Here is a 20,951-nt window from a genome sequence, read left to right as displayed (position 1 = left end):
CATGCATGCTTTTTGACATGTTGAAAATACAAACTCCAGCAGACGGAATGCAGCCAGGATGCAGCAGAGCTTACAAATTCCCCACTGTACATCCTAACATCCTAACATACCTATGGGTGTTATGTTTCATACATTTCAAATCCGTGTCAAATCAGTCAATTTAAATGAACTGGGGAGTTCATTTTGAGTGGCTCGTTTTGTTTTTTTGTTTTTTGTTCTTTCTGTGACAACAAATTGTTGCACTGAGTATCTGTCAGCCCTCTGAATATGGGCACAATTGTGTATAGTGGCTTCTTATTTGCTGATAAAACATATTTAAGTGGTGATATGTTACGTTTACTTTCTGCTGCTGGACAGCTGACTCAGGCTGTTGTCAGTGGAGTATCTCTGAGGAGAAGCCGTCATTAAAGCACATTAACCACCCACCGTTACTGCATAAGGGAAATAGTTTTAATGTACATAAAATGTTTCAACGGTTCATTACAAATAGCTCATATCTGCTTTATATGGAATAAAACAGACCATAGTGAAACAATCATCCATTCCTCCTTATTGTACTTTTTACATCACAACCACAAACCATAATGTTTTTAACTGGACTTTATTTTATATAATAGCAACGTAGTGCAGACATGTTAGGTGGTAGACAAATGGTGAGTGGTTTACAAAACTTATTTATATAAAAAAGTTTGGCATTCTTTCATCCACTGTTTTCCACTTACTTTTTGGTTGTGTGTGTCTGCGTGTGGGGGCGTGTGTGTGTGCTTGTTTACCCAGGAGCCTCTGTGTTGCCCTCTCTAGATAGCACTAACAATGGATGGCGGAAGCTACCATAAAGACATAGGGTAAAGGTGCGCTGTGGTGGCGCAGGGGGTTAGCACGCCCCACATTTGGAGGACTTAGACCCACGGACGTCGTGGGTTTGACTCTCGGTCCCGACGACCTTTGCCACATGTCCTCCTTTAAAAATGGTGCCGGCTCAACTGGCTGCCTGCAGAAGATGATGTGTTCCAGAGAAACATCCAAAGCACAACATTGATTACTGAAGCTTGACTTGATGCTGAGCTCATGAGACCTGAGATATTTTACACTAAACCAGGTAATTCCAGACTAAATTCTTCACTTTATTATCTGGCACTGATGATGTTCTTAGAAAGTGGTATTGCAAAGTTTTTAAAGTGCAGTGTTGTACCAAAAATTAAATAAATCCACTTTAAAAACAATTGGCAACCTGATAGTGTCAAAGGTCTTCTTAATTTAAGGCAGCAAGACTTTAAAATGCAGCTCAGCAGCAGAGCCTGATCCTGACAAGAACAGCAGAATGAAAAACCCAAACTTTTCATATCATTCATATCCACTCTCCAAAGCAACCCAGATCTTCAAATCCCCTCTGGTCCAATTAGCTGCACCATTTTCAAAAGTTGCAGGGTAATTACGTTGCCACTCGCCTCACTCTTAATAAGAAAGCCAATCTTGAAGGCTTAGGGTTACAAACAGCACAATGATAGAAAATGAAAATCAGAGGAAACTTTTTTTCACCCCCAACTTCCCACTGCCATCTGGTTAAGATCAGATGAACCAAACTGTTGCATCAAATTTGTGAAAAGATTGAAGCTCTTAAAACGGGACCTGATCTCCGAGTCAGCCATAACAGGCAGCTGTTGATATATTTTATATATTTTTGCAAACAGTTTCTGGTGTAACTGTTTTTCTTTTTTTCCATTCATCCATCCATACCTCTTTGTGCCCCCCCTGCAATGGCATGGCGCCCCCCTTAGGGGGCACACCCCACACTTTGGGAACCACTGTGTTAACCCAATACTTCACAGTTGGAATGATGTTCTCAGGCTTAGAAAGCCTCTCCCTTTTGGCTATAAATTTAACAATTTATACTTTTTTATACGTTTTACTCTAAACATATGCGATGTAGACCCTTTTCCAACTAATTTAAGCAACACAAAAAATCCCTCCCTTTGATTTTTGATTTATTTAGATTGATTTTTATGAAGACAATTCAGGCCAAGCTTCAATGTTCCCCTCATGGCTATGCTGAATAAATTAGCAACACTAAATCTCTGACGGAGCTGCACCACAGTTCGGGCAATTCCCTTGGAAACCTAAATGTCCCAAACTTCACTGCTCATCGTGTGGAGGACATCGTGAAGAACATGAATGCATTATAAGGACCTGTGCTGTTAGACCGGGATGCTTTGTGCAGCAACACAACCGAGTGAAGCACACTTCCAGATTTCCCTTTGGGGACAGTGGAGTTTTTGGCACCATGCCATTAGTCTTATTTACTTTTAATGTGACAGAGACAGAGAACACCACACTGCAGCCTTTTATTTCAAAGCCTTGAAAAATTGGGGGTCATGCATCACTCTGCCTCTCTTCTCCCTCTGTCCCCTGTATTGTTTCTTCCCTTATCCATCTATCAATTTTAGAGCTTTCAGGGCTGAGGGTATACATTGTCTTAAGTTCGCACATGGCACAAAGAGGCTTCCTCCCCAACACTCACCTTTTATCAGTCTCCATTTTCCAGCATAATTCACTTAAAGGTGGCATCTCCAAGTCGACAAATGGAAGAGATTTAATTGGAAAGTGGTATAAAGGAGGTGGGGCTGGTCAAAGCCTGCAGTGGTGCCTGGAGGAGAGGCACTCAGAGTGATGGGGATGGAGGCCCTGCACTACAGGCTGGCTGAAAAATACTAATGCTTGGCCCAGAGGTGAGCTGCATATGAGATGCTGTGAAGATGGTAAGAAAGACCATAGAGTGCAGCAAATGTCTTCAACCCCCCACACGGTCCACTGGACCTCATCATAAGTGCTATAATATTTGGAGTCCTATTTTATTCATCCCTCTCTCTTGGTTCAATTATTTATCAACACATTTCCAGCTAAAGTGAGAGAAAATTGATGATCCAGAGCTTTCACAAATGCTGGATTGTGGAGCTAGAAGAGCTCGGGGCTGTTGAGGAATCAGAACTCAGAGTCTACAAATTCTTTCAACATTTCAAATCTTTTACATTTCTCCAGGCACAGAGTAAAATTCATGACACCATGGTTTAGCTCAAGCAGATACAATTTTTTTTTCACAGACACACACGCACCCACACACTTACACACCCCCCACACAAAAAATCAGGTAAAAACCAAAGAGTAAGCACAGAAGTAGAAGCCTTACTAATAAATATCTTAGAGTATTTCAGAAAACTAGTGGGTGGGATGGTAAAAAGAAAAACCCTTAACAGTTTCTTGCAAGACAGTATGGCAGAATTGGTGATTCTGCTGGTTGATGATTCAAAAGCTACGTCCACACTGCAGCCTGACATGACTCCCTTCCAATTTTTCTGCCCCTAATGCGACCTGTATCTCATCATTTCACGACAGTCTGAACACAGCTTGGATTTTTTCAAATGCAACCCAGACCACTGGGATATCCGATATGTATCTGATCTTTTCAACTATGATCTGAGTTTGAGTGGTCAGGTCACACTCATCTGACCTGAGCGTCATCGATACTCGACTAGCATCAATATTCTGAGTCCTGATGGGTGCAATCGGCAAGAAAAACAACAACCATGGTGGATTAATGAGGATTATGTTGTTACTGAGGCTCTGCCATAATCGCTTTGGTGAATAATAAGAAACTTTTTGTGAAAGAGTATTAATATGGTTGAACAATGCATTCAAGATACTGATTTAACTAAGGATTAAACAATAGTTTCTATTTATAATTAACTATAAATGTATAATGTCTGTCAACTTATTCTCTATTAGTTCATTGTGTAAACCCAGGGCATCCAAATTGTAGAACAATCCCGGCGAACCCTTGATTACAATTAAAGAATGGACACATTTTAAACACTAATTTAAAAACATGCAAACAAGTAAAAACCTTCTTAGAAATTGAAAAGATAAGGTGCAACACAGTATTCATTTATTATCAGCCATGTTTTTGCTTTAAATTAAATTTTATAGTAAATGGAACCACAAACAAAATGTGACTATTCCTAAAGAGCGGAATGGGCCATATTCACATAATAATTATGAAAAAAAAACACACCCAAGAGTGAGTTATATCCTGTTCTTGTTGCTGGAAAGAAAAAAATCAAATCTACACAAAGACAATAAACCTGAAAAATGTATGGAACAGTTTTTCTTTTGAAAGACAGGCAAATCTAAAATATCCTTTTTGGATTCTACATAATGGTAAAAATATCAGCTGAAGTTCTTTTAATTTTAACATGTTTTTTCAGCAAATATAAAGTGATGTCTGTGCTGCTCCAATATTTAGGATTCATTCCTCTACTCTTTCCTGGATAACTGACACTGAATAAAATGTTTATATTTGATTGTGGGGATTTTTCTGTGTTCTGTAGGTTGGAGGTTAGGGTTAAGTAAGAGGGTTGCTAAGCAACATCACCTCCATTCTGACATTCATGACCAAATTTTGGAATGTTATTTTTGATGTCACACTGGTTGGTGTCAGAACCCAACATTCTATTTGAGTTCAGTTCCTCAGAAATCTCTGATAGAGCGAGACGTATCTAGGAGAGGCCAAACTGCCAACCCTTGTATTTGAAGTAATTGACACTGAAGTCTAGAAAAAGACAAAGATGGTCAAAGAACGTAAAAGGAAAGGAAAAACACCGGCCCTCAGGAGACAACGAGGTAACTGAGTTAATGAGTTTCACTTAAGACTATCAAGAAATAGTTCCTGTTTCAGTTTTTAGAGAAAGATAGATTAGTTTGGATTTATAAGTAAATTTTACACATTGATCATTGAAGGTCAGCCTATAGTTGTGCTCATAATTCATAATTAAGTGGTTTTTAGTTGTTTTTTTTACCATTCAGCCTATAAATAAAATATATTATTACTACTCATGACTTTATTAGGTTATTATTTGGTTGGGAACATTGAAATGTGTGAATCTGTTGGCTTCTCTCACATCTTGGTAAAAATCAGTTAAATATTGAACATTTTGTGTAATAAAGTACTAGATCAGATATATGTGAGGTGATTCAGAAATACTAAATATATGACAAAACCATTGCATATTTTTCCCAATATTTCTCATTTTAGACAACAACAGCTGGATGACTCCACCAATTATCGAGTCTGTTCAGGAGTGCAGACCAAAGAAAAGGAAAAGAGTTCAAGATAAGACCCCCAGAAAAAGGATCAAGGTCTCTGCGACAATCAGAGCCGCCACAACCTGCCAGGACCACATCAAGAGGAAAATGACAGAAGAAGTAGAGGGATGTTCAACACCGACCAAGAAGAAGAAAGAACTCCTGCAGCAGGTCCAAACCAAAGAGACTTCCTCCTCAATGGACATTAGCTCAGGTTGGCTGCTTTGCTCTACTTTATATTGACAGAACAAAGTGATACAAAAGCATGGTTTCCGTCTGAAAAATCAAAACATTTCGGTATTCCCTTTTACTATGGGAAACTCTATGAAAATGCACCCAGTGCCTTCACAGAAATTCATTTTCTCTGAAGCACAGCACAGACGAAGCAAACAAAGTCCACTTGACACAGGTCACATTTGAAATGATCAGTTGCGTAGCAATCTGATCGCTACATGTTGCATTAAAACATGCCATTAAAAATGTAAACTTTGCATTAAACGTGTCATTATTTACCCATGACAAAAGTCATTAACATTCATGAAAACATAATAGGTAATATGCAAATTCACTAGAGAATCAATATCACAGCTGGGTCTTGCTAACCTCTATTTAAACTCCTGGTGGTCAAATGCTGGTGCAGCCACTGTTGCACCTTTGGGAAATGTGTATGTTGCCTTTAAAATGGTTAATCCTTTGCTTTGAGCTAAACTGTTGTACAAGAAAAAAGTAAAAGTAAAAAGGCAACAGGAAGCAATTCAGTCTCACCAGCAGGAGTTTAAAAAGGTGTTTGCAAGACCTGAAATTTATTTTGGTAGCCCACTTGTGGTTATCAGCAAGTAAATTACCATATTACATAAATATTTATTTTCAAGCTAAATTATTGGCAAACTAAATATTTAGCTCGCCAATCAAATTAGAGTTTAGATTTATGGCCCAAGCCCAACCCGATATTCAGAATTATTTGCTTGATGGCCAGGTCAGATGTGGCTTCTGTGGCACATTCAACAAGCCTACAATACATACAGCACAGACAAAGCCAAAAACAATGCATGATGTAAAGTTGTGTTAATCTACTTATTACAGTGTAAATAGAGAGGGAGATAGTTTAATAGACCGTAACAAATGCAGCAGAATGCAGGCACAAGCGTCTTTTTTTTCTGTTCAGCCATTTTTGCCTTATGGTAACTAAAGGCTGAAACACTCATGTTGTTTCTATTGATTATTCTCAATGTTAGGATCCAGCAACGTCAGTCCGGTACTTTACATTACAGGAGATATAAGAAAGCAGAATCTGAAGAGGAAGGCAGATGACTTTGAGGAACCACCAACGAAGAAGAAGTCAAAAAAAGAACAAGTCACTTCCCAAAGAGGTCAGAATTTAAGTTGACAGTTTTGAAAAAAAAATGTAGAAGTCAGAGCTCCTACAATTAATTCTGAGGTAACATTAGTGAACAGGGTTTTATTCTCATGCTTTGTGAAACTCAAACATGTGTTCATGTGTTTAGCCAAATTCCAGAAAAAATATACTGAGCTGCATTTACTGGGAGAAGGAGGCTTTGGATCTGTGTTTGCTGGATATCGACAGAAGGATAAATTGCCTGTAGGTGCCTTTGGAATATTTAAAATATTACTGATAACTATAACGTTATCAGTAATATTGATCAGTTATTACTGATAACTATAAAGTTATCAGTAATAGTTCAGTAATAGTTCTTCTAACGGTCAGTAGGGGTCAAAGTCTGTAAAAAAAAAAAAGAGTTAAAATCCTCATAAAGGTGGACGTTTAACAGCTAGTCAGATTGACCCTCTGTTTCAGCTGATTTTAGCCAATGAAGACTCAAACCAAAAATGTCCATGTCTGTAAGATAAAACTCTACATCAGTGAAATTACTTCGTTAACCAATAAGATTTTAAATGTAAATGTGTAGATGGGTAATATGAAGGCACACTGTCCTGTATGTGCTTCCCTGCTTCAACCTTAACCCACTTGATTCAAATGACTGCAGTTCAGCAAACCTCATCCATTCAAATCAGCTGTACTGAGGCAAAGAAACACATAAAACATACATGACAATGTCCCTTAAGGACCAGGGTGGGGAAACACTGTATTGAGTGAGCTAAAGAGCCACTCAGGGTTCTGCAGGTTGCAGAACTATGATCTGATAAGACGAAAAGTGATCCTATCTCAATTTTTATCTCAATTTATTTTTAATTCTTTGTTCAAGTAAAACTATGAAGATGTAAAACCGAAATTGACCAATGAGATCACTTGGCTATGGTTTTTGTGGCAATGCACCTTACAGTATTACTGATAACTCCATACATACTGACCTTAGGAAGTCTGAACATTCCCTTTAAAGATATTCCCATTGCTGAGCAATGCTTTGTTTCTATGTTATAGGTGGCTATCAAACACATCCCAAAAGAAAATGTGTTTCTCAAACATAAGGTAAGTGAGCAACATCATTTAAGACTGATTTTAAGACTTTGCTGGATTCCAGATGCATTGTGGAAACACAAATCTCCTGTTTGCTTTGATGTTTCAGGATGAGAACGGCAGGAAGATGGCAATGGAGGTGGCCATCATGTTGAAGCTGAGTAATCTAACTACCAGTTCATCAGGGCAGTTGGCCATGGTGTCCCTGCTGGACTGGTATGAACTGGAGGAAGAGCTGCTTTTAGTGATGGAGAGGCCCATGCCTTCAGAGGACCTCTTTGTCTACCTTGATGAGCATGAAGGTTGTTTAAATGAGGAGGAGGCCAAGGTAGAGTCCAATATTTCCTCCACTTAGAAATTTTGCAATACTTTATGTTAATCACATAATATCTCTAAGAAATACATTAATTTATGTGGTTGTACTGTGACAGAATGTGGAAAAAAAATCCATATTATTAAAAATACCTTTACAAGTTACCAATGTCCAACATCGAACTATGCAGAATTTTGAGATTCAAATCATTTTTCTCTTTTAGATCATATTAAAACAGCTGGTGGAAGCAACGATTCAGCTTCAGGATGCAAACATCTTCCACAGAGATATTAAAGTAGAAAATGTCCTGATTAAGAGCAGCTCAGAAGGCCCACAAGCCTATCTTATAGACTTTGGTCTAAGCTGCTTTGACCGCGGAAGGAAATTTGAACTTCTCCGTGGTATGATATCCCTCATTTTTCTGTCTCCGCTGTGAAAACAGAACTTCTTTTTAGCCTTCTTCAACTTTTTGACTCTCTTATTCTCATCCATCTTTTAGGTACACGTGATCACGTCCCACCAGAATTTTACAGACTCAAGAAATATACTGCGGGACCCACAACAGTGTGGCAGCTGGGAGTGCTCTTGTTTGAAATTCTCCACAACAAGATGTTCAAAACTATCAGTTTCCTCACAAACAAGCTGAAGATCAACAAGAGGCTTTCCAAGAGTTAGACAAACACTTGTATTATATCTTTTCACAGCATATATAAGTCTGTTCTCTGTCCGCTGCTCTAACTGTTGTTGCACTTTGACCTCTGACCCTCCAGACTGCCAGAATCTTATGACCAAGTGCCTGAAGGAACACCCAAAGGAGCGTCCCACGCTGGAAGAACTGCTCAGTCACCCATGGTTTTCTTAAACATACACACACAGACATTAAAGTTATAACTTTTTAGTATTTAGTCTAGTCTAATTTAGGATGAGAATTGGGTTTAGGGTTAAATAACATGCTAGTATGTTCGGTTTTCTCCTAGAGCTTCGGTTTCTTCTCATAGTCTGAAGAATGTCCCATATATCAATGTAGAAATGTTGGATTTTCTGCTCTAGGTTAGGCTAAATAAATTTTTGCGGGTATTCTCCAGGTGCTTTAGTTTCTTCCTGCAATCTAAAAACATCCCTTAGGTTAAAGCATGATTTTGGATTTTCTCCGGGTGCTCCGGTTTCCTCCTGTTATTGAAACATCCATTTTCAGTTAAAGATTTGTACAGAAAATTCTCATTAGCTTCATTTGGGATTCAAGAATTTTCTCTGGGTGCTCTGGTTTCATCCTTTAATTGAAGATTTGAATTCTTTTCCCTCCCATACTTTTTTTCCTACCATAGTCTAAAAATAGTCTATTAGTTTAGATAGAGATGTGTGGGTTTTCCCTGATGCTTTGGTTTTCATCACCATTCTACAAAAATATCGGGGGGCGGGGCAGGAGAAAATCTTTGGGAACCACTGGGTTAGGGAGTAAGTATTTTTTGATAGTATGGGGTATTGTTGGCTGACTTGAATCACCTGTTTTGTTGTTGGCCTTTGGTTGTTGTTCCTGTCTTCTGAAGTCAGTACTGGGCATGGGTTGCATGGGGATGGCCAGCATTCATGTTGATGGAAACCTTTTGACATTTAAAATGCAGATTTCACATTAGGCAAATCAGTTAGGATATTACCACAGGCGTTACCACATAGTTACATGCACACGTACAGGTACAGAGCAGCCGAGAAAAGGAGGAACAAAGTATCCTAGCATTTGTGGTTTACATATATATTTGTGTAACGTATATTGGTTTTGCTTGTCAGTAATCACATTTTCATTGTTCACCCCTTCCTGTCTTACTTTCTGTCCACTCTCTTGTGTTTCTGTATATCTTTATGAGTGTTGTGCACTCTCTACTTCACTACCTGAACCTGACAGTTTTTTTTCTTTAGATTGATACAGTTAATTATGCAATATGGAGTATTGTCCTTTTTTGTCTTTTTTTTAGGTCAAATCCAGAAATTTGACGAGCACCAGACACAACAAACCTGATATGTTATTGTAATGTTCTGTCATTAGGTCTCTCCGGTGTTCTGTTGACTATGTTTTCCTCCACATCTAGGTCATCCTGAAGTAATTTATGAGTCGTTTTTATAACTCCACTCAGACAACAACATCTAACCATTAGCATGTTCTTTGTTGTTTTTAGGTCTGTTCTTCCATCAGAGCCAGAGCTCCAGTGTATGCTTAATTTGTCTTGTCCACTTTCCTGTCCTCTCCCACCCCAGCCGGTCGAGGCAGACGGCCGTCCATCCTGAGTCTGGTTCTGCTAGAGGTCTCTTCCTTTGAAAGGGGAGTGTTTTCTCTCCACTGTTGCCCCGTGCTTGCTCAGGATGGGGGATTGCATTAATATGAAGCTTTGATGCAATCTGCTGGTTTCCTCCCCTTCGCAGAATCGCCACCTTAACGTGGTGGGGGGGTTTGAGTACCCCTCTGGTCTTGAAGTCTTAACTGTCTGTTGGTTTCTGGTGGGATCTCACATGGCATAAAGGCTTCAGGGAGGGGTCAGACCAAGAGCGATTCATAGACTTTGATGCAGAAAGACCATAAATAATGACAGGTATCAACTGCAGGGAAAGAGCTTCTAGCAAGCAACTGCTGGTTGACCTTGGCACCATAACCTCAAAGCATCACTAACTCCTCTTAACACGAATGCAACAGATGCCATGCGAGTGTAATCATTCTGTATTTAGGGACATAAATACAAAAGGTTATTTCTCTCTTTATTAAAAAGCATATACTTTTGATTTTACAGCAGCAAATTTCTGAAAACTGAGCCTTTATACTTGAAAATTCCTGCCGATTTGCAAAAACAGTGCCTTGCAAAAGTATTCACACATTCTAAACTTATCAACTTTACTTTCATTTATCAAAGTGTTTTATTTTTCCATTTATTTTATTGGAATTTTATTTCATAGACTAACAAAAGGTACTTTATATTGGTGAAGTTGAGAGAAAATTTGACCTTTTCAGGATTTTTGTTTTTTTTACAAATTCAGATTGGACAAATTTTGCATGCGTCTGTATTCAGACCTCAACCTCCATGCATCTCCACACCTCAGGACTGTGTGTGGTTCTTATATTTTGTTTATATGTCTTCAGTTATAGGTTTATCATTTTGTTCCCTCCCTCATAACATGTTTCTAAAATTAAACCATTTATCATGCTTTCCCTATTTGTTCATGTAGGGTTGTCATTCCATAATCAAGTTACCATTAAAATGTATTCATCTTTGGCCTATGAATAGTGACACAAGGCTCTGGTCTTGGAATTTGAAAGTTCCTGAGAAGAGTTCTTCAGTTTTCACTTATGGAACTTTGGAAGTCAATATCAGTCTGCTTAATGTATATATTAAGATGTTATTCAAACTGTTAGTTTTTTATAGAAGGAGTTTAAAGGAGGAGTTTAGACAAAGTAATCTAAATTGACAGTCATCATGGTGTGGCTTAGTCATCATAGAAACAGTGGGAGGACTGGCTACTGGCTTCATGTTAATCAAACATCACTGATATCCATGGGTATGTTGTGTTGTGTTGTAGATGCCAGCTTTGCTTCCTGTTTGTGGTCAGGAAGATTTGTTCCCCAAGTTTGCAAAGTAGGCATCAGCACAGCACAGCGGTCTGTGTCGAAGGTGCCAACGGGTTTAAAGTCCTTGTTTTGTATTTTTTGGATGCAATATTTTGCACATGAATTACTATATTGAGCCATTTCTTTATTTCTAAATTTATGGAGGATTGATAACTATCCATCCTCCATAAATGTATGTCATATCTAGTATAAAAGGAGAATATAATATCTCTAAGGTCCTAATGACAGGAATAACTTCTTGTGCCTTTTTAGAAAATGTTCTTCATAAACTTTACAGAGAAAATAGCCTGAGACACAAAAGTATCCACTGCTCAGTGATAACACTTTCAGTCATAGGTGATGTGATTTTCTGTCTTTTACACCTAGCTGTTATAGTAGAGTGATATAGGCCGCTTTGGTGACACATCACATGGGAACTGTTGGGGTTACAGAGGATACCTGAGAGGGTTTTGCAAAGCAAATTAACAATCGATCCTCCTTCTAAAAGCTTGTTATGAGATGACTCCTGTTTCCATGGTGAGAGTGCACAGTTAGCTTGAACCACAATCACCAAAAACATCAAATCAGCCACTTTTGGTGACAAGAGTCTCAACAGGCTCAGGCAGGGCTGTGAAAACTCTGCCTTTCACTCTCACCTGAACATGCTGGTATTACATGTTCTATCAGAGATGTTCTTCAGAGAATCTTTCTCACTGCACATCAACAAATGTGATGGATGAGCTTCATTGTAATACAGTTAATGAAAGCCGGGCTTTCATTTATGAAATCCAGATGCTCTTGTAAAAGTGGAACTCATGCACAAAGTTGGTTACCAAGTTTTTGCAAGACACAGCTAAAATACTGATATTTTTTTTTTCAAATTTTATAGTCAAATCTGTCTATCAACAGAATAACGTGACAGCTCTAAAAAATCAAGTTCCGAAATTTAGACTGATGAACAAATTCAATCTACTAATTCTACTCTACATTAGGGAATGGAGATAGTGGGTAAAATGCATTTTGAACTTGAATAGTTGAATGAATCAGTTCTTTTACATCCACAGTCTGCTAACTTTTTTTTACATAAGTATTTTTTTCTTTTAAAAAGTATAAATAAAATGGTCCTTCTTTACAAAGACTTTGTAAAGAAAAAAAAGTTATTTGCATTAATAGGATTTTGATATTTTGTTCAAATAAAAACACTGTTGTTGCGCAACACCTCCCCTCCACCTTCTTTCTCTACTCTCTCACTCTCTACTTCCTCTTCTGAGAGGGGAGATATGCTACCAGCTCTCCTTCTAACGAGTTAATTGAGTTTCCTAAATCTGCTGGGATTTACCCTGTCCAGAACTGAAGTAAACTCTGTTTAAGCTGGTTTCGAGAACCGATTCGCCTGGTTTCTGACGGCCTACATCCAGGTGTCCCACCCTTCTTCCCCCTGTGAATTAGCCAGACTGAGCAGCCTACAGCCAACTAGTTTCACAGAGCACACCTGTTAACGGTCGCTCGTTCTCTATTTTACAACTTGCATTTGTTATTGAACCAGGTAGGTTTTAGTGACTCGGGCGAGTCCCAAGGATGATGTTTTACATTTGGGCTACCAGCAACCTAAAAACATTTTCCACTTCTTCCTCTCCAGAATCAAACATCAGAGATATTTTACAACAATTAAAGAACTTTAAGGTGACTCATTAACTGAATGTCCACAACATCTTTTAGATTTTCTTTATGCTAAATATTTTATTAGTAAGGCATTTTTGCAAGGGTCAGTACAGCTTAATTCAGTAGCAGAAATAATCAAATAAGTAAAATCAATCATCTAGTCTATCTTTCCCTACTGCTGACACTGAGAACTAAAAAAGGGAACCTTTGAGAGAGACGGACGGAGTTTGGTGTTTCGAACCCCAGACCTGGCCTGATGATGAAGAAGGTGCTGCAGCAGGAGGAGGAAGTTGATCAACGAAGGCAGGGATCTCTGTAGGTCTGATGAGCTTCTTCTCCGCATGGATGCTGAGGTCACACAGGACTTGCAGGAAGGAAGGCACCAGTTCTTCTTCTTTTTCTTTGCCTTTGTCTTTGTCTTCATCTTTGTCTTTGGGGTCTGAACCCAGCCGATGAGAGAAGTGCAATTCGAAGCCACAGGTTGCAGGGCTGACGGGTTGGTCTCCATGCGCAGGACAGTCTTCGGCTCCGTGGCCCCGGCTCTTCTTCAGCTGCAGAGTTCTTTGTCCATCTCGATCTTGGCTCGAAGCTGCCCGGAGGATCCAACCAAAGGTTCCTCTTTTGCACCCACCTTTTATAGGGTTTATCCACCCTTTTGGTGCGTTTGCATTGGCTAGTACTGTTGCTGTGCTTGTTTCATTGGCTGACTGCTTAGACAGATGTTCTCATATCCATCACTGTCTTACAGACATTATGTCCTGATGTCTGTGCTGATGTCTCAGGGTTGCTCAACCTCCTATGTCCCTTGCCTGCACAACCTTTTCTCTGAAACGTTTACGTTGTTCAATCTGTTTCCAAATAAGGCGTTGATCATCTCTGCTCTCCTGTTAGTTCCCCTTATTCCCTTAACCTTTCACCTACCATCTACTTCCAACATATCAGTGATGTTTAATTGCAGTTACACCTTTTTACACCATTTCAAGTTCAATGTCAAAATCACATTTATATTACATTTATTTTCTTTAGCTTCTCTGATTTAGCATTCATTTATGATTTTATAACCATAACTTATTAGTTACTCTTATTATGATCTTAATGTGAGTTATTACAGATGTTTTTCTGAAAAGAAACCAAGAATAATCCATGATTCTAATTATTTGATACAAAGTTACAGTTACTTGTTTTTCTTGTAAGTGTTCTCACAAATGTAACTGTAAGTATTATTACAAGTAAACCAATATTAATATAAGTATTTTACTTTGAATCTTATCAAATTACTCAAAATGTTTAGATTTCATTCTTTAAAACTTCCATGCTTTAAAATAAGGAATAGTCTCAGCTATTTTTATAAATCTGCAGGCTGGAAACTTACTTCCTCTTTTTCCAGGAAACCTGCTTTTCCTGTTTCATGACTCTCTGACTGACTATGATTTCTTATGATTAGATAGAAAAAAGTAGAATTAAAGCAAAGTTTGCATGAGACAAAAACAGCACACACAACCAGATTTATTTTATTGACACTTAAGTCTACTGTTGGGCCTTAATGTCACTTGAGTGATTCATTTTAAAGATAACTTTATTTATTATTACTGTTAAACTAAAATCTCCAGCATGGGGAAGTGGGATGAGCTCGGATTTTCTTGACACACAAATATATAACACAAACAAATGTATATATTTTTTGAACCTGTGTTCCTGGCACGGATCCTGCGGATAATCTGTAGTGTAGGGGTCTTCAACTCCAGTCCTCAGAGTCTGATATCCTGTAACTTTTAGATGTGGCTCTGCTTCAACACACCTGACTCAAATAATCGGGTCATTAGCAGGACTCTGGAAAAGTTTACTGCCTACTGAAGAGGCACTTTACTCATTTGACACATCTACAAGCAGCAGGATACTGGTCCTTAAGGACTAGAGTTGAATGCCACTGATATAGAGTATTAAGGTAAGAGTGTGTCGGTCTGTGGACTAGTGATGGCCAAATGAAGCCTCATGAAACGATGAAGCTTGTGAGGAAGTGAGCTACAGGTAAAAGGGACATGTGGTATAGAGTGGGGAATACTAAACAGCTGGAAAGCTACTGTGTCAACAATACCCAATTGTGGGCACATGATATGGACGTTTCAAAGTACCACACCCGGTATAACTAAGAAACAGCTTCTGAGTTAGTATTACAAAGATTACATAAGGGAATTGACTGAACCAGGAGTGGTGGGGTCCATCAAACATGACACAGCAAAACTGGCAAGCCCTAATCCTAATGACCAGCCACACTGAGATGAGAGAACCTGGATATAAGGGCAGAATATCTAAGAGGTGAAAGCAGAACTAATTTAGTTATTCAGTAGTTATTGTATATAGAAGTAAAACTAAGAGTCCTATTTTCATGCAGTGCAACATAATCCAGACCTGACCACTCTATTGCAGTTTCTATACTTGCTTTACTCATAGTCTCGGTAACAAAAAAGTTTATATATATATATATATATATATATATATATATATAACAAACTAAATAAATGTTTAATAAACTTCTAAATATTTTTCTCAAATATTTGGTCTATAATTATGCTACTGTTGTGTATTTTCAATTTTGAACTAGGAGTAATGAAATGCAGTGAAGACTGAGATCCAGGCCTGCCTATCTGGGGCTCATAACTGTATGTTGCCAATATGAAGCCTGGATTACATGCAGACAAGCAGCTGAATAGTGCGTTTCCAGAAAGAATTTGAAAAGATGTAGTAAAAATGGAAAATCCATGTGAACAGATTTTAGTTGATTAGGACACAGAGAGTCTGACTGGAACATGTCAGTTTGGAACAGTTTTGCTTATTGTCTTTTTCAAAGCTATTCATCACAAATGTTTTGTATTTGAACTCAGAAATCAATTCAGAGACATTATGTTTCATAAATGAATAATATTCAACATGCTTTGCACTGTGATAAACTGACCCCTGCTGCCCTGCATTAATCAGCAGTGGATGTCTGAATGGGTGGATCGACAGATGATTACCTGTTTACCTTTGTAAGCTTATTTAATACAAGTCAAATCATGTCAATTATTCAGAAGGTGAATATCTGCAGACCGCAGGCCAGCTCTACTGAAGTGAAACAATGTACCCCTACCTAACTAACCATGAAATTGAAAATAATGTTTATTGGTTAAAATAATAATAAAAATTTAGCAAACTAGTGAATGCTCAAATTATTACCTGAATAATATGAGAGCCACACAATTAAACAAAGTATGTATTTTTTTAACGTCATTTAAAGTGGAGGCTGGAGAAAAAATGTTTTAGCCTTAGTACCTTGGATGGAATCTCAACAGTTTTATTGTTAATCCTAATATATGGCGTAAAATTGAAAATGGTGCAGTTCAGCATCTGGAAGTTAGTTGTGTAAATGTTTATACTAGCAGTCCAGTCACAGAGTCCCATCCATCCATCCATCTTCTTCCGCTTATCCGGGGTCAGGTCACGGGCGTAGCAGCTTTAGAAGGGAGGCCCAGACTTCCCTCTCCCCAGCCACTTCTTCCAGCTCTTCCGGGGGAATCCCAAGGCGTTCCCAGGCCAGCCGAGAGACATAGTCCCTCCAGCGTGTCCTGGGTCTTCCCCGGGGCCGCCTCCCGGTGGGATGTGCCCAGAACACCTTACCAGGGAGGCATCCAGGAGGCATCCTGACCAGATGCCCGAGCCACCTCAACTGGCTCCTCTCGATGTGAAGGAGCAGCGGCTCTACTCTGAGTCCCTCCCGGATGACTGAGCTTCTCACCCTATCTCTAAGGGAGAGCCCAGACACCCTACGTAGAAAACCCATTTCGGCCGCTTGTATCCGCGATCTCGTTCTTTCGGACATGACCCAAAGCTCATGACCATAGATGAGGGTGGGAACGTAGATTGACCGGTAAATTAAGAGCTTCGCTTTTTGGCTCAGCTCTCTCTTCACCACGACACACCGGTACAGCGCCCGCTTGACGGCAGACGCTGCGCCAATCCGCCTGTCGATCTCCCGCTCCCTTCTTCCCCCATTCGTGAACAAGATCATGAGATACTTGAACTCCTCCACTTGGGGCAGGACACCCCCCACCCCGACCCGGAGAAGGCACTCTACCCTTTTCCAGCTCAAGAGTCACAGAGTCACAATCAATATTTAAAAAAAAGATTAAATTAGCAAACACTAAATGTAATGCAATGTAATGTATATTATTCACTCTGGATCTTTAGGTTTGATTTACTAATAAATGGTTATTAAATATCTAGTCTTTAGAAGATTAATAAATGTTCTAATCTGCCTTAAACAATAATAGAGCCATCAGGCTCACTTTTAGATTATGTTCAGATGTTAAGTTTTTTTAGTGAAAGTGTAACGGAGATAAAGGAGACTGTCTCAAGGGTCAAGCACTCCTTTTTATCACTTGTATGTTAGCTCAATATATACGTAGTGAAGAGATTACATTTGTGAGGGTGAAAAACAAACTGGACCTGAACTTTCTTGTTAAGGTTTCTTTTACATCAGATTAACACACAGAAGTGGGTAGAATACCAAAAAAGTTTACTCAAGTAAGAGTAGCACTACTTCAATATATTTTTACTCAAGTAAAAGTAAAGTAGCCATCCAAGAAATTATTCAAGTAGGAGTAAAATAGTATTTGGTAAAATAATCTACTCAAGTACTGAGTAGATTATCAATCACGTTATCAATCATTTAATATTTAAAAATTAGGTTTAAAGTTAAGTGGAAATTTTGGTATTTTAAGGACCAAAATGACAATAATTCTTAAAAGTAATATATATATAATATATACAAAATCAGGCAAAAGTAATTTTTCCAAATCAGTTTCTTTCGAATGAAAACTTCAAAAACTGCAGGTCTGAGTCTGATGAATTTTTGGTTAAAACATGTTTGTTTTTCAATCAGTGGGTAGAAAATCCAGAAATCTTACTCAAGTAAGAACAGAAATACGTTATAATAAAATTTGTCAAGAAAACTGGCATGAGGTTGTGAGATCTTTCCAGGTATACGCAGAAAAGGTGCATGAAGGCCTGAGAGAAATAAAGCGATCTTGTGATTTGATTAAAATAATAATTAAGTTGAAATGTATGAATACAATTGGTAATGTGGGTATAAGTAATCACTAAATAACTTTCTGAAATATGTTTCTGAATAATGATATGTAACGAATACGACAATGTAATGATTATGTTTACTGATTATTGTAACAATTATAATAATGAAAGGAATGTGATTAATTCTTGACTCTTAAATGAATATCAAAGCTATGATGATTTAAAAAGTGATTTAAATGTTTTAAAACAAGTTAAATGTGTTTAATGATTTATAACAGATGATAGTGAGTTATAGAAAGGAGAGGAAGTTATAATGTTACAGTCAGCAGAATGGGTGAGCCTGCTGCCAAGGTGGTGTCGCAAGCTGGGGAAAGAAGGGAGTTTCCACAAGAGTCAGCAGACAGGAGGGGCCATCGGGGCTTTCCATGAAAAACAGCAGATGTTCAGGAAGTCACGTAGACCAAAACCTCCACATACACACACATGGTGGTGAAGTGTATAAAAACAGGCTGAAAAGAGGAAGCAACCGTTCTTTGTCCACGGCGCTGAAGGAGTCGAAACGGGGAAGCAGAGGAAACAGCAACGGACCGCACCCTGGAACCACGGGAGACTTGAGACTCAGCGCCGCCAAGAAGGGACAAGTACCGGACGCCCAAGCCCTGGTTTCTGATTCGATCGTCGGCCCTGCCTCACCCAACTTTCTCAAACTCTGCAACAGACTTGGAGGAAAGACAAAGGTCCCTGAGGGACAAAGAGCTGGGCATTCGAAGGATTTGAATCCACTCTGCTTTGTTCTATTCTAAGGAGGATTTTTCCACACAAGGACAAAGACTCTGACCAAGGACCAAGGACTCTGGATGTTTCTGTTGCCAAGATTCACCATCAACTGGGTGTGAGTTGCCTCTGCTCCATAAAATTCCATCTCAGAAACAGTGACATAGGTTAGGGAAAAGAGACAGGATAGTATGGTTATACATGTTGATTTTATTATACTGCTCTTGAATTACATGCAATTAATCATTGATTTGTATGTCACATATCCCTGCTTAAGCTTGCTTAATAAATTTATATTATAAAATTCTAATGAGGTTGGTGGACATTGGAATTAATTGAGTCGTTTAATCATTTTTCCGTTCTTTTAATTGGGGTAAAACTAATGTACATGATTCTAGTAAATAGGTGGCTTCATAATTTCCTTTGGTGAGTGTAAATAATGACCCTGGGACTTACATCTAAGTCACTAAACTTAATCTAGCTGGTTCCAAGAGCGAGTTATAATTTAGAAAGTGAGCTACCATTAACAGAAGTGGTTATTGGAATTATGCAGCTGCGAGGGCTACTCAGCTGATTGTTTCTTAACTGTAAAGGGTCATGACTTCTGGATTGGAGGTAGTTAGAGCTAGACGAATCGCTTTCGCCACCAGTTTAAACAGATTATCTCTCATAGAGCACTTTTAGGGTAATACCCAGTTCTCAGAGATTTTCCGGACCTGTTAGACGGAGAACTGGTCAGTAGTCAGCCCAAAGGAGTTGTGATGAAGAGGGCGGGGCTGGCTATTGCGCAATAACAGACAAATTACTACTCAATTTTAGTAGTAAAAATACTCCTGAAAATACATTTGAATAAGTTTAGATCAGTATAGTGCAAGCAGAGAATGAATTCATAAGTTTTATTCTTGAGATAAATCTTACAACTACGTTTGTCCATCAACATGTGCTGATTTGTCCTCTACATTCCGTGCTGCTGAACAGATTGTAGATGTTTCACAAAATTCCACTATGCAGTAAAATATTTTCTACTTGAGAATAAAAATACATAGCCTTTGAAAATTAATATCCCCATAAATTTGAAAGCAGTTTGAGTAAAATAGCTTGAAACAAAATGTTAATGGTGCAGAGTATAAGCTGGAGGTTCTGTCATGTAGGAATCCGGCTTGGAAGAAAATTGGATTGCTATGGAATAAAAAAACAGAATAGCAGTGCCTTGTAAGCATAATCATATCTATTGAAACTCAGATTAGCTGGATACATTATGAGATTATACAACAAACTGACCCATTTACCAATGAGATGATCTCTGCAGGTAGGTGGTTGCACTGGATTTTAAAGGCTAACCGGACACCATGTGCTTCAGATTTTTTGTTGCAATGAATGTTAAATATCATCTATTATTTTTCCTCCACTTCACAAGTGGGTACTACTTTGAGCCTTGAATCAGATTAAAATACACCAATGTTTTGTGGTGGTGAAAATATTCCACCACCTCTGCCAGAAACCTTCAATTTAATTATAAGTCACAGCAGTATTGAGCTGGTTATTTGAACCTTTATCCTCTTTTTGTTGTTGAGATGTATACTTTTGAAACTCCTAATTATTACCTTTATAGCAACTTCAACCTGGTATTTTAGACAAAATACCAAACTAAGGCTGTAAATCTAACCGTCCCAACTCTTTAGCAGAGTTACTCTGGTGTTATTTTGGCTCCATCTACTCTTATTATGGCAGGAACTTATAGTTGGTCTCTTGCTCACCTGGCAGAGAATAAAAGGCCAGAGAATAATTGTTCACAAATGGATACATGCTGTGAAAATTGCAAATATTTAAGAACTTGTTCTGGCACTCAGGGATTTCAACTTGCTTTAAAAGGCAGACTGTTGACAAAGATGACATGCAGACATCTTACTTAGATGGAAACATGTCAGTACAATCCCACACCAACAATAAAACCTTCATAAAAACATCCCCTG

At 38.5% G+C, this 20,951-nt stretch overlaps 1 protein-coding gene across 1 annotated transcript; it reads left to right on the top strand.

The window, feature by feature from the left end:
* The first annotated feature begins 4,619 nt into the window (after positions 1-4,619).
* On the top strand, positions 4,620-8,748 carry LOC114136677 (serine/threonine-protein kinase pim-1-like). The gene is made up of 9 exons (XM_028004829.1): positions 4,620-4,674; positions 5,087-5,350; positions 6,408-6,506; positions 6,642-6,736; positions 7,538-7,585; positions 7,683-7,901; positions 8,110-8,287; positions 8,386-8,556; positions 8,657-8,748. Exons 1-9 carry the CDS (start codon positions 4,620-4,622, stop codon positions 8,746-8,748), a joined length of 1,221 nt encoding a protein of 406 aa, XP_027860630.1.
* Positions 8,749-20,951: the final 12,203 nt, after the last annotated feature.

Source organism: Xiphophorus couchianus, chromosome 21, assembly GCF_001444195.1.
Source record: "Xiphophorus couchianus chromosome 21, X_couchianus-1.0, whole genome shotgun sequence".
Lineage (NCBI taxonomy): Eukaryota > Metazoa > Chordata > Actinopteri > Cyprinodontiformes > Poeciliidae > Xiphophorus > Xiphophorus couchianus.
The sequence above is the reverse complement of the archived record's forward strand: the minus strand, read 5'-3'. Positions and strand labels throughout refer to the sequence as shown.

Coding starts and splice junctions, on each gene's coding strand:
- LOC114136677 (XM_028004829.1), top strand. CDS start 4,620: ATGGTCAAAGAACGTAAAAGGAAAGGAAAAACACCGGCCCTCAGGAGA. Junction 4,675..5,086: donor GGCCCTCAGGAGACAACGAG/GTAACTGAGTTA, acceptor TTCTCATTTTAG/ACAACAACAGCTGGATGACT. Junction 7,586..7,682: donor ATGTGTTTCTCAAACATAAG/GTAAGTGAGCAA, acceptor TTGATGTTTCAG/GATGAGAACGGCAGGAAGAT.